The sequence below is a fragment of the Seriola lalandi genome, unplaced genomic scaffold (genome assembly GCF_002814215.2).
Source record: "Seriola lalandi dorsalis isolate HSWRI2012SDOR001 ecotype SW California unplaced genomic scaffold, Sedor1 jcf7180002054684, whole genome shotgun sequence".
NCBI lineage: Eukaryota > Metazoa > Chordata > Actinopteri > Carangiformes > Carangidae > Seriola > Seriola lalandi.
Genome location: NW_019525237.1, coordinates 547,469 through 561,641, shown reverse-complemented (window position 1 = coordinate 561,641; position 14,173 = coordinate 547,469). Strand labels below are relative to the sequence as shown.

At 41.8% G+C, this 14,173-nt stretch overlaps 1 protein-coding gene across 2 annotated transcripts in view; it reads left to right on the top strand.

Moving 5' to 3' along the window:
• shroom4 (shroom family member 4) overlaps positions 1-14,173 on the top strand; it is a 59,948-nt gene that overhangs the window by 29,890 nt on the left and 15,885 nt on the right. Inside the window, exons 1-2 of one of the 2 annotated variants that reach the window (XM_087178338.1) lie at positions 7,079-7,536; positions 12,252-12,461. In XM_087178338.1, the coding sequence (XP_087034464.1) occupies positions 12,409-12,461 (53 nt within the window). In that variant the 5' untranslated portion in view covers positions 7,079-7,536; positions 12,252-12,408. Of the gene's footprint in view, positions 1-7,078; positions 7,537-12,251; positions 12,462-14,173 lie in introns of those variants that run through there. The other variant, XM_023422700.2, reaches the window with a different exon arrangement.

Below are 14,173 nucleotides of genomic sequence, written 5' to 3'. Positions count from 1 at the left end.
TGGTAAATAGCAGTGAGAGGTTTGAATTTTTGTGGCGTTCTTTGGTGGTTAAGGGAAAAAAATCTATGAGAAAAATACAATACAGAATAAAATATTTTTATCCTACATGATTATGATGACACTTATCAAATCATCTGTCAAGTATATTTTCACAACTGATTCATTGTTTAGTTTGTAATGGGTGAAAAACTGCAGCTGTAATTTCCAAGAATCCTCCCTTTATCTTTTACATACACTGAAGCGGGAACTGATTCACACCTTCTTTTTCTCCACAACCCTGAAACAAAAGATTGTTGTTGTTTTTTTTTTAGCTTCAATAACCTTTTAATAAAAGAGAGTTTTCCCTTTCATGTTCGCTGCCCATGTGACCTCTGCCAGTTAACCAGCAGGAGTATTTTTGTCTCTATACATCTTTTTGGGTGTTTGTTGGTGACTGATGATTTTTTCCAATATATTTCTGGAAGGGGGAAAGAATGCCGGGGATGTTTTGTCGGCTCGACCTGGAAATGTTCCTTCTATACTACTTCCTGTTTTCACAGACCTTTTGTTAGATCCAACTGTACTGTGTGTGTGTGTGTGTGTATGTGTGTTAGTGTGTGTGTGTGTGTCTCTCGGTGGGCAGCCATGGACGAGGCAGGAGGACATTCCTCAACTTTTGCATCATTTCCTGTTCTTCCCAAAGTTTCCCCTCCCTACTTCCTGTCCAGCGTGGACTTAATGCGTTGGCAAAATTTGTGTGTATGTTTGTGTGAGAAGAAGCAGCTTTAATGGGAAGCGACACAAAGACCAAATGCGTTTATTTACAGCCGCTGATGGAACAGGAAACTGCTCCTCAGACGCAGGTGTGCATGAATGCAAATGCATTTGTGTGCATGTTTATATTGAATGCACAGGGCATTGGTAATAAAAGCCCTAAATGAAAGAGAATGAGATTATTTTATGTTTTATATCTGTCAATTTAATTACACCCAACAGCTCTGAATGGCAGTGGAAAAACTTCAATACCCAGAAACCCTGTAAGGTGGCGTCAGTATACTACATATAGCACAGGCTTGTCTGGTGCCATAGTGAAGGAAGATTCAGGGAAGGAGCGATATTAAACTTCTTAAAATTCTAAATCTGTTGCTCACATACTGGATTAAAGTTGTTTTTTTGTTCAGACATTTGTCTGTCTGACCGGGTCAGTCGTCTGTGTGACACATGCTGCAGGTAGACGTCCAAAGTCCAGCGGGAAGATGGATCAAAACAAAGCAAAGACACGCTCTTGGGTCAGGTTTTAATCTGTGATTTGGCCGTACCATTTGGGTCCAGATGCTGGGTTTTGGTCTCAGAGCTCTTGTGTTTTTTGCCAGAAACCCAGGTTATTCAAATCAGTGCAGCCTTTATTTTTATGCATTTGTGCAGCCTGTTCTGAATTTGCCAGCTCGCCATCTACCCGCTGAGAAAAACTGCTGTTTGTTTTATTTTTCCGATATGAATCTTTTCTCGACACTTTCTGCAAACAGTGAAAATCTCACTTTGGATGAAAATCTCTTTCAATTTCAGTAGCAAATTAAAACAAATGCTAGGAAAAGAACAAAAAATGAAATAAAAACAGTCAGATTACAGGCCAGCGAAGCAGGAAATATCCCACAGACTCAGTCAGGTTCAGGCTGGAGGTACGTGGCAGCGCCGTACGCTCACGGTGGCAGGAGGAGTGAACCTGAGGAAATTAAAATCATAATTAGAGGAGAAGCTGATATCACGTCTGATGTTTGGACGGGGTAAACAGGACTTTATGACAAAGCTCTTTCATCCCGGCTCACTCTCTCATCTGCGCTACACATTAACTAAACATTTATTTTTGCCGAAGGCTCGGCGGTCCGGAGGAAGAGGAGATGAAAGAGTGGAAGCAGGGAAAGTGGGGAAAAAAGAGAAAGGAGTTTGGGGTTTGTGGTGATTTTTTTTTTTGAATGAGAAGAATGTAGGTGAAATAACATTTTGACATGTTTTGACACGTTCCCTGACTCATGTCATGTTAACCCTTAATGGACCTATACATCACAGAGCGGGTTGGGTGTCATGGTCTAACTGTTATCCAGCTGAAAAACAGTTGCTGGTTTAAAGGATTTGAAGAGACGGCTCCACGATCAATTTGAGTTTTTGCTTCCCACCTAAATGTGTCCAAGTCACCAGGTATTAGTTGCAGCTTTACTCCAGGAATTAAGCTGTTACATATTCTACGTGACTCTCCTCCTGCTCTTTCGCGATTTGTCTGAACGGCGAGCACCGGCTGCTTCAGCAGCGCTGCTCAATTTCACAGTTTGTTTGTTCTTGCTCATTTGAAACATTTGTTTTCATCTTTTCCCGGAAGAGCTCGGCCTCCGACCGTCCAGCTCCTCTCCTGCGACACGCTGACTCGCTCTTTGTGTTCTGTTTTCTGTTTTTCTTGTTAGTAGATGCTTCTTTCAGACTGTCGGGAGGAGGTCTGTGGGCAACGTACACACATTTATCTGAGTTGTTTGGCATTTTACCGCAGACAGATGGACGGGGCGAAATATGCACACGGACAAACACAGACAGGCACACATCCCGTTGTTTAGATTTTTGTACCACAGGGTCCCTGGAGACTGATGTCTGCGGTGCCAAGAACCATGAAGCACAATAGTCTGCCCCCCATCACTGCTTCCCAAAGTGAACAATAGACATTCCTTTCATTCCTCAAGACCTCTTCCTCACACACACACACACACACACACATACATAAACACACACATCCATACACCATCCTGGGTCTGATTAGAGCCCCGACTGTGAACAATTTTGGTTGTGACGCTGTTTAGGATGAATTATCGACGCTGTGGATATTTGAGTATCAGTGTTTCAGTGGGTGACTCGTCTGCTGTAACATATTAAATGAAGGAGGATGAACAGAAACGGGGGCAGTGGCGACCCGAGGGATAGAGACGCTAGTTCAGCTCGTTCGGGTGGGAAAGAAGTCGATTTATTGATTGATATTCAATTGTCAGACGATAAATCTGCAGCAGGTTGGTTGTGACTGATTATTAGTTATTTATTGAATAAAAATAAGTAAAATCTGCTGATTCCAGCTTCTCAGATGTGATGATTCCCTGCTTTTCGTTGTCTTTATATGACAGTTAAAAGAATAAATGTATTATAGAACTGTGTTTTAAAACAATCAGGATGTCCCTGTGCACCCTGGGAACTTTTGATGGCAATTTTTGACTATTTTCACACAGTTTACAGCCTAAAGATTAATCAGTTAATCAGCAAAGTAGTCAGACTGATGGATAATGAGAATAATTGTTAGTACAGTGTGTGTGTGTGTGTGTGTGTGTGTGTGTGTGTGTGTGTGTGTGTGTGTGTGTGTGTGTGTGTGTGTGGGGTCTACGTGGGTGAGTGTGTCCGTCCTCTACGCGTGTGGTCTGCTACAGTTTATCTGTCTCCACTGGCCTGGTTTTTATTAACTGGCCCATTAAACTGCGACTCCATGATACATGACACTGGTCTGGCTCCCCATACACACACACACTCACACAAACACACACACACACACACATTCCAAGAGGCCAGCTTGGACACACACACACACACACACATGTTAAAAAGATGTTTCTGTTGTTATGGAACGGAAGAAGAACCAGGACATTAAGTGCCATCACACTAAATCAGTGGTGTTCAGAGAGAGAGAGAGGATATTCCCTTTAACCCTGTAACCTCGCACGCCCCTCCTTGTTCAGATGTTCCTCAGACTTCTCAAAACTTCGTAACTGATGCTGCAAATTATGTCGATATTGATCATTAATAATTACAAAAACCAGTCACAAGTTACAGACCCCAATATGCTTTTATTTTGTTAGAATAAATTCAAATGTATTTACTTTAAGAGCTGCAAATCTTCACCTTTTAGAGGCTGGAAACAGGGAACGTTTAATGTTCTTAAATAACTTTGATTGATTATCAAATTAATTTTCCATCAATAAACTAACCCCATCTTTGGAAATCAGTCAAGTTTTCTTAAACCGTTTGTAGAAGTCTCACGTTTAATGAGTTAACAACCATCGAAGCAGCGTTAAAAGATGGAGGGAGACTGAATAAACTGTCAGACAGGAGGAAGAACAGCTGCAGAAAAGATTAAGTGATAGATTAGAAACTGCAATATGAACAAGCTCAGGTCAGATTGCAGTTGTTATAACAGTTTGAACATGATGTTCTCAGGCTGAGCTCAGACAGTTTTCTGGAGGACGTCAAACAACAAATGACAGATCTGAAACGGAGCAGAGCTTTTTTTTAGCAAGTTCATTCGTTTCCCTGAAATCCACTCTTATAGTGCATTGAGATTTGAGATTGACTTCCAACGTCCAAAAAAAAAAAGAAGGCAGGTTTACTTTATTGATCAAAGCTCTGCTAAACAATCAGAACTAAACCTTCTGAAATAATGAGCCATTTTTCAAAGTCGTTGCATCGGAGAATTAACCAATGTTAATAAGAATTGACTTCAAATTGGATGGAGTAAATAGCAGTGGAGTGCCGATTACAGACACACACACTGACACACACACACACTGACACACACACACACACACACACACACACACACAATCTCGGGGATTGAGCAGTAACAAACAGAGCATTGTGCTGCAGAGGCTGAAGTGGGCTTCACCCTTCCTGCCATCGACCTCTGGTATGAGCCTAGTCTCACTGTACTGATTACCTGGTATGAAAAAAACTGTGTGTGTGTGTGTGTGTGTGTGTGTGTGTGTGTGTGTGTGTCTCATTTTTAACTCCAAGCAGCAGTCTACATGTCTACATGTCTACATACATGTGTACATAAGAAGCCGTAAGTGCACGTCTACTGTGTGTTCGTCATTCAGAAATCCATAATCAAGGGTGATGAGGGCCTGCAAGCGAAACAAATGGGCATGCACACACACACACACACACACACACACACACACACACACACACACACACACACACACACACACACACAGAGTGCAGGAGATCCCATAAAGCAAACAAATACATCCTAATTGCAAGCAAACACAAAGGGACAGAGGGGAGGAGGTGAGCTTGTTTGGGCTTTCTAGCACAGTTAACCCTTCGCTGTTGTGAGGGGAAGACAGGGAATGTAAGGAATCTGCCCACATGCATGTACAAAACACACACACACACACACACACACACACACACACAAAACGTCTGCAGGGGTTATAAGTCTCCAGGAAATCCTTTGAAGCCCACTGACAGAGTCATGTTATTAAGTGTCTGCCGTTGTGTGGTTGGTTAAACTTCAACACGGTTAATGTGGGACACTCACACCTCCTGATGTTTGCTCTGCAAGGTTCAAGTCTGGTCAACATAACGACTCTGATTCAGGCTTTTCGGGCCGTCCACTGTCGGGTTTTGATGTCTGAAAGGAAAAAAAAAAAAAAGTCACATGGAGATTTTATCAGCTGCAGCTAATGGATGTTAAATCCACGAGTCGGTCATAGCACAAAACTAAACACCAGGCTGTCGTCTGCTGGATTAATATGGATTAGCTTGTACCATTGTTCAGCTAATCATTCTGCCTTGGTTTGATATTTAAAGTTTGAGTGGACTCTGTTGCAAATATCAATTAAAATAAAAGCTTTGAATGTGGGACCTGCAGGTTTCTGACAGTCTGTGAAACTGACGTTCTTCAGTTCAGAGCTGTAATTTACAGAAGCAGTTGTCACATATTGTCAGCGTCTGTGTTGCACTAGTAGTAGTTAGTAATTATGTCGACGTTGAGGCAAAGTTAAATGGACGTGGTGGGAGATTGCATAGTAGATGGGGAGATCTACGGTGGCTAAACGCACTGCAAACACACGCAGACATACAAAACACAAAACAACTTCAGAAAACATCTTCGAGCAAGTGTTTCCAGGGGACGAACCTGATGTGACACACTCGCATGGATGTATTATAATACATCTGATCTAATCCATTTTACATTTGTTTGTCAGCACACAGTAGAGAGCTGACAGGAAGTGAGGGGAAAGATGGGATATGACATGCAACATAAGTTCCTGACCTGATGTGAACTGCAGATGAAACCCTAGGCCACCAGGCTGCCCTGTTTTAATGTTATTTATTTATTCATTCATTATCTTTTCATTTAAATATATTTTTAGCTGCTGTATGAGAGCATTTGTTTGCTTGCTTGCCTTTTTGTATTTATATTTATAATGTATTTATATTTATTTATTATAAAAAATAATATATACTTCTTTTCTCTGGTATTTATTTTTTAGTTTATTAATCATTCATTGGCAATGAGAAGAGATACCTTATACCACATCTAGCTACTAGCTTTATTCTATTATACCTATTATATACAGGACAAATCCCAATCATAAATGAAATCAAGTAAATTCCTCTTATAAATCAGCGATAAACTCAACACATCTAATTAGACTAACTAACACAACAGTTGTGCAGAACAACAGCACTCATCAGCAGCAGAGTACAATGGTCAAAGCCATAGTTGTTTGACAATATCCCTGCAGCAGAAGTGCATGTTAAAAGAAATATATCTCAGCGATAAGAAGTGTGATAAAAGTCAAATATTTTCTGCCTCTCCTGCTCATCCATCACCTCCACTCATTGTTTTTGTCTATAATTATTCCACAGACTCTTGTATCCTCCTGCCGACCTCCCATCCTCTCTTACATTCCCCTTCTTTCACCACATTTTGTTTTTCCCGTCTCACTGCCAAAGAGAAAAAGCCCCCGTGTCTGTCCAACAGTCTCTGCTTTCTTTGCTCTTTCGATTTTTCTTTTTCTTGCTCTGCAAATACACATGTGTGCGCTGAAACACACACACACACACACACTCACGCTCATACAAGGAGGAAGTACCTCTGCATTTTTCCCCCCGTCAAACAATAACACTGTGGAACTCTGGGTATTATTTTAGCAGCCGTCCACCACTTTATCTGCTCTCCACAATACTTCCTCTCTCACTGACTCACGCATCCTGCCTGGGAGGGGGCGAGAGAGGCAGGGAGAGAATGAGATGAGGTGAGAGAGAGAGAGCGAGAGAGAGAGAGAGAGTGGAGAGGGAGAGGGGTGGGAGAGACAGAAATGCCGAGTGCAGGAGGGAGAAATAGCCATGTTTTGTCTTCCAGCGAGAGGAGCGAGGGAGGAGGAAGAGAGGAAAAGGAGGGAGAGGGGAGGTGAGGATCATCGGTTGGTTTTTCCCTCTTGGTCAGAACCTGCCAGCTACTTCAGATGGACATCAGCTCTTGGAGGTCGGACTCCACTTTCTGCCAAGTCTCGCACCTCGCGGACGCGAGCGGTCTCTCTCACCAGACCTCGACCGGCTTGAGGACCGAATAAAAGAGTCTTTACGCGTTGGTGATTCTCCTCGGGGGGAAACTTGTCGGGGAGAAGTTTTGTGCTTTCTCAAGGTAGACGTTCAAACACTTTGAACTTGAACTGTGGGTATCAGGGATGCTGGGAGCTGAACTGGGATCAGTTTGACTGTGGATGCTTCAGCCTGTGGAGTCTGGTAGGTTTGAAACTTATCTTCTCATGTCCATGTTTCCCTGCAGGATTATTAACATCAAACTCACCTTTTCCTCTATTTGATTACTTTATTTTTTATCACATATAAAGAGAAAATATGACGTTTACATCCTTGTTGTTTGAGTCAACAGCAGCCGCTCTATGTTTTCCCAGGGAGGGATTGTCGAGCACATGATCCACTTCTACACCTACGTACACCCTGACACACAAATCCATTTACGCTTCCTGTCGTCTTATTTTGAACCTTTTTAATCATCATCTTTACACCGTTCTGAAAACCTTCCTATCCTCACATGTCACGCACAGTTTCTGTCCTTATTTGTGCGACTGCATAGAGTCCGAATCTGTTTGTCTGGCTGCCTGTCTGGCATTCGGTCTGTACTGTATTGAGACTGTGTGTGTGACTCAGATTATGCGCGTTGACCTTTGCGGTATCAGTCAGCTGTCGCAGTCTCTGACCATTAACTGGGACATTCCAGCAGATCCTTTCATAGAGGCACATTCAGAGCTGCGAGACGGGAGAATTCATAATTTCTCGGCCTTTGACTGCTGTGGAGTCTCATCAGCTCTTCTTGGTTTTTTGGTTTTTTTCTCATTATTTGCTTCTGGTTTTGTCCTCTACGCATTTTCCTTCCACCCCAAACCTGTGCAACACCCCGAGAGATATATTTATAAATAGAAGCTCGCCATGTCTTGCGCACCTGATTGAATTTCCTGGTTTGTTCGCGGTTGCAGCGACACACCGCAGCAGCGGTCGATTAACTCATTATCTTGTTTTCCACTTCAAGGACATGTTGTTATCTCCTGCGTATGCGAGGAGAAGTATTCAACAAAAAAAATAAAAATAAAAATAATGCTTCATGTGATTCCTCTTTGCGTGTTGTTGCCAGCGGCGACAGGTAGCCAACTAGGTTACAGTGTCAGAAACAGGGGAAGTTGGGGACTTATCTGGATTATGTTATTATAAACGTGTACAGGCGACAGCGGCCTTGGTATGTGCTGCTTCGGTCGCTGTGGGCGAGAAAGGAGAGTTTTAGCCAGTGCTGTGGTGTGTTTCCTGTGTCCTATAAATGAAAGGGACACAGACTTTATGGAGCCTCTGTGGATGTCACTGAAAGCAGCTCTGACAAAAGCTTCAGAAGTCTTTTTTTTTTTTTTTTTTCTTAACACTTTGCTCTCCAAGGAAGATGCAAGTCTTCAAGATAAGTAACTGCTTGGATGCTGGTCTAACACTTGGGTTCGAACTCCAAGCTGTTCGGTGAAGCAGCAGCATCTTTTAAGCTATTTGAATTTAAAAAAGTAGCCATATTGAAAGCAAACGAAGTTATTTTCTGTATCACCTTACGTATTATTTGTTACCAGTTTATCTATATGTTTATATGTATATAAATATATTACAGTATGTCATTTTGTTTTGTAAAAATGGCATGAAAATGAAATATCTTTGGATCTTTTGAACAAAACACGCAATGTGAACATGTCACCTTGAAACATTTGGGCTTTTTTCAATACTTTTTTGGTATTTTCTAGACTAAACTGTTAATTGATTAATTGATGAAGGTGAGATTAAGCATTTAATGGAAATAATTGTCAGTTGAAGCTCAAAATTCGTCTGATGCTTTGTCGGTTTTTACACCCTGGTCCTGATTTCATTTAGTTGGATTGACAAACTTTTGACTTGCAAATCATTAAATCATTCTCCCTAAGGTGGATAAATGCATTGAGCCAGCCTTGTCTACCTTCACAGGTAATTAAAATGAGACTCTATTCGTCACGTGTGGACCAAAAAATGACCAGAATAATGTGTAAAACACTACTTGGTAGAGAGGGGCAAGCAGATGTTCATGTTTTTCACTTTCATATATCGGATTTTCAACCAACCAACAACAAACCAACCTCCCATTATCACACTTTTGTTTCCACACAGAAGATGTGGTTCCTCTTACTGTAAATCTCCAAATTTGTGGGATACATGATCGCTGACCCCCTCCTCAGGAACTGCTCTGGGCGTTTTGGAAAAACAAGGATTGGTTAAGTGGTTTGGAAGAATCCTCCCCCCCCCCCCCCCCTGCATTGCTACAGAACAGCTCAGTAGCTTATATTTCGTGCTATGTTAAATTCTTAGGTTGCAAGACGAAACATTCGTCATGATTTTTTCTTTTCTTTATCGCACATTCCGTCTCCATCTACTGTAACTTTGGCGTCACATCGTTTGTTTTCATTTTCACAGTCATCAATCTCTGTATGCTAAACTTGGAGAAAATAAAGATGGGGGGGTGGGGGGTCTGCTAATGTTTGTGATAGGTTCGATAATGGTATTTTGTCTGGTTGAGTTTGGATAGTTCCCACACGTATTCATGCGCACACACATGAAGGGGGTGGACGCGAATACACAGGCTCAACATAAACTTTCTCAGGGGATAATTTAAGGACATTGTCAGCGGAGTCGAACAATCAGGGGGCTCAGATAGAAATCCCTCTTAAGGAGCCACAACCAGGAAGCAAGAGTGTTTATTTTGGAAATGGTTCTCCTGCTCCTGCTTTATCATAAACAATAATACTCAGAAATGGTCCTTTCCTTTCCCTCGCGGTGCCAGAATCCACATTCTTCTCCCAAAATTGTACCTCCAAATGTTTTTGTCTGAAAAACCCGGAACAGGCTCCTTTTACATTTTTGTGCTTTCAGTTTGAGAATTTTAATAGTCCTCACTTTGAGGTGTTGTTGGGAACGACACCTTGGACCTTTTCGTTACAATACCACCATCCAGCTGCTAAAGTTGATTTCACATCAAGTGTCACCCTCAAGCCAGTTAAGACAATTCTAAGTCAAGTCTCAAGTTAGTAAAGACAAGTTCAAGTCAATTGAGACAAATTCAGGTCATGTCTGAGTCTTCTTAAATCTCAAGTCGGTCCAGATGAGTTCAAGTCAAGCCTCAAGTCGGTAAAGACAAGTTAGGTACGAGTCTTGGTAGGTTTAAAGACAGCTGAGACAAGTCCATGTCAAGCCTCAAGTCAAATTACACAAGTCCAAATCTCTCAATCAACACGGGTCCAAGACATGTCTCGACGCAGTCAAGATAAGTTCATGTCACAAACAAGTCTTGTTCAGTTACAAGGCGATCAAAACAAAGCCAAATAAAGTTTGAGTTTGGATAAGTCTCAATTGATAAAAGGTCCGAGCACTCGAGATTAGTCCAAGTCAAGTCTCAAGGCCGTGAATGTTTTGGCTTCCAGGTCTTCTGTCAAGTCAAGTCCGCAGCAGCCGGATTTATGACAAGTCTCATGTTTGTGACTTAAATCCCTCAAATTCAAGCCTCAAGTCAACAGCTCTGGTAGTTTTCATTCTCTGCTCTCAAAGTTATTTCCATCCAGGAGCAGCGTTCCCAACCGCGTGTCTGAAAGATATGATTACCCACATAGAGGTCCATTCAGCCTCCAAGAATATTAAATTTATATCTGGCTGTTCTTTCTCTCTTTCTATCCTTGTTTCTAGATGTTTTTTTTTTTTGTTTTTTCTTCCTCTTCTTAGACACTTTTGTTTCTCTTTCTGTCTCGCACTCACTGTCTGCAGGGGGTTGAGTTGAATCTGGCCGGCATATGGTGCCGGAAGTCTGTATAAGGGAATTAGTGAATACCTTGGGATACACTGGAATGTCTGGCGTCGGATCAGACTGCAGAACGTACCGTACATGTTTGATGAGTTTTTAATGGCAGTCCAATGGAAGTCCAAACAACTTTTTAGGAAGCTGTTTCCACAGAATTTGGGTTGGCAAGGTAGCGTGGCCGTAGGTCTAAGTTTTATGTTAGCCCCGATGTTCCAGGACACTTACAACTGTGGTTGCGAATAAGGATGTCATCTCGCCCATCTTGCCTGGGTAAATCATCACATTTGGACAAAAAAAAAAAAGAAAAAGAGGTCAAAAGGACCCTGTAGACGAACGAGAGGGGGTTGCAAACTGGAAAAACTAAATGTACAAAAAGGAAATGACATTAGTCATCATGGGAAAAGGACAGCAACCTTCATTTAGCTCTGCTGCATTGTCGTATAGTTACGCTGGGAGGGTTCGAAACCAAACAGCATTTGAGCACAGTCTGTGTTGTCTGTGCAAACATTTGCATAAACGCTCTGTTAAAACGCAGTGTGACCATGTCCATGAATATATATCCAACTTAATGACCCCGGAATGAAAAACTTGGCGCACGTAATAAAGAGCAGGTCGTCCGAGTTGCCTCACAGTCACAGATCTAACCTGAAAGTGAACACATGAAATGAGCAGTGGTTTTGTGGATACTGTGGGAAAATGAGAAGTTTTAAGACTTGTGGGGGATGTTGAGGATCATTTTGACTCAGGAAAGAAAAGTCTGATTTCAGTCTATATGCCAGAAGTGCATTTTTACAAGATAATACTTGTAATACTTCTAATGGAGAAAGACGGCTCATTGATTTGCCTTTTAGGGTGAATTGTGAGTCTTAACAATCGCCAGCAGGAGTTTACACAATCCAGATATGTGATGCAGTATTATGGGATGTGTAAAAGGCCTTGAGGTGTATGTGAAAACTCTGCAGAGTTGCATTTCCAGGGCTGGAATTTGCTGAGTGTGATTTAAGTCTGACCTCTATAAATTAAATTCAGGATTCGCCATGTTGGTCCTTCGCTGTCACCGGTCCTCACCTGACTTTCTCCCTCGTCTCCACAGGCGCAACGTTCCTCTCATCAGGCCCCACTCCTGGCACCTGGCAAAGCTATCGGAGCTGCCCCTCCCTCCCCCTCCTCCGTCTCCTCCTCCTCCTCCTCCGCCCTGCCTCCCCTCTGCCGACTCCCCTCCACTCCCCCCTCCTCCGCCTCCGTCTGCCATGCAGCTCCACCCCGGCCCCTACACACTACCCTGGCACACAACTGACAACAGGTGAGACAACATCTCTCAGGTTAATGATATGTGATTATTCATCACTCATAACTCATTGTTCATGGCTGTTGTCCTCAAGTGTCAACACAGACAATTACGACTTGATTTATAACTATAATAATGATGATCGTATGACTTCATAGACTAATATATGGATAATATGGATATATGTCTATTTTTTATTTCCTTAATGAATTAATTATATGTTTCACTTATTAAAAAAAAAATCAAAAAGCAGTTTTGAATCATACACTTTGATCCTATGACTCCGTGGGACGTTGGCTGTTAAGTTACAGCCCGGGGGTTTAGCCAACAATTGCCAGGAAACAGGTGACATCACCATGTTCTTATGTCAACACTGCCCACGCAGGAAGCCTATTGGTCTATTTTTGGATTCTATTTCAACATTCCAAAGTGAAAACCAATCAGAGCCCCCGGTGACCTGCTCTTTGTCTGACTGTCTTTTGGGGGCCAGGTGGAAGTTTTGTCTGTTTGATTTGACCGTCTATGAGGCTTAGAGTAACAGTAATTTACTAGTATTACCCAACATTAGCCACCACAAGCTACTGGTCATACCAGAGCAGATGAAGCTGTAGCACAAAAGTTTTTTTTATATTTTTTTACTGCTTATAAATTCAACTTTTTGTTTGAGGAAGTGGAAGATTTTATTATATTAACTGAGTAACTGTTTGGTCCATAGAACCTGGGAAAATGGTAAAAAAAAAAAAAAAATGTACACTACATTTTTCTGAAGCCCAAGACGACATCTTCAGATTGCTTGTTTTTCCAACCAACAGTCCAAAAGCCAAAAATATGCAGTTTACAATCATATGAGTCCAAGAAAAACATGAAAATGTCACGATGTTCAATTAAGAAGCAGGACTCGTTGGCATTTTTGCTTGAAAAATTCCATAAATGATTAATCAGTTATCAAAATAATCGCTGTTATTCATTCCATCATTAATATCAATAGATAAACTAATCTATTCAGATCTAAATATAATAATGGAAGTTATGTAGGTACAGTAGTCTTTGTGTTACAGCATGAGCTCACAAAGCTAAACTGTAATCCTTTAGAGGGGAAAGAGGAAGTAACTGCAGTGTGCATATTGACTCACAATAAAAATAGCTGTTATCCCTTTGTTTGTCAGCTTCATGGGACGTCAGTGGCTCATACTGTTCTCCTTTTGATAAGTATCGGTGATATAATGCACCGCTATTAGATTTAATAGTCCCACATGGGTTAGATGGTGGTGTGTGTGTGTGTGTGGGTCTCTTATTCCCACAGTTTCTCCTGCCTGATCTCATCGCATACACACACACACACGCACACACACACATCATCTGATGAGGAGGCAGCTCCCGGCATAACTCTGGACAATGGCATGTGACCACCAGAACATGTGGACAAAGAGAGGAAGACATTCAATAAACTGTGTTTGTGTGAAGGACATTTTGTACAGTCTGCATCTGTGTGTGTGTTAATTTCAACATTAAACAAGTGTGTGTGTGTGTGTTTGCATATAAACACTAATACAAAGTAAGAAGATTGTTTGAAGTATTAATCCAATCATAATCTCATGTGCCCCACTGTGTGTTTGTGTGTGCGCGTGGGTGCAGGTTTATCTGTGTCAACCCTCACACTCACATGTTCCACATTGACGTCTGATTGGACAGGAGTGACTGTCATTTCCTGTCCAGCTCCCGTCTCA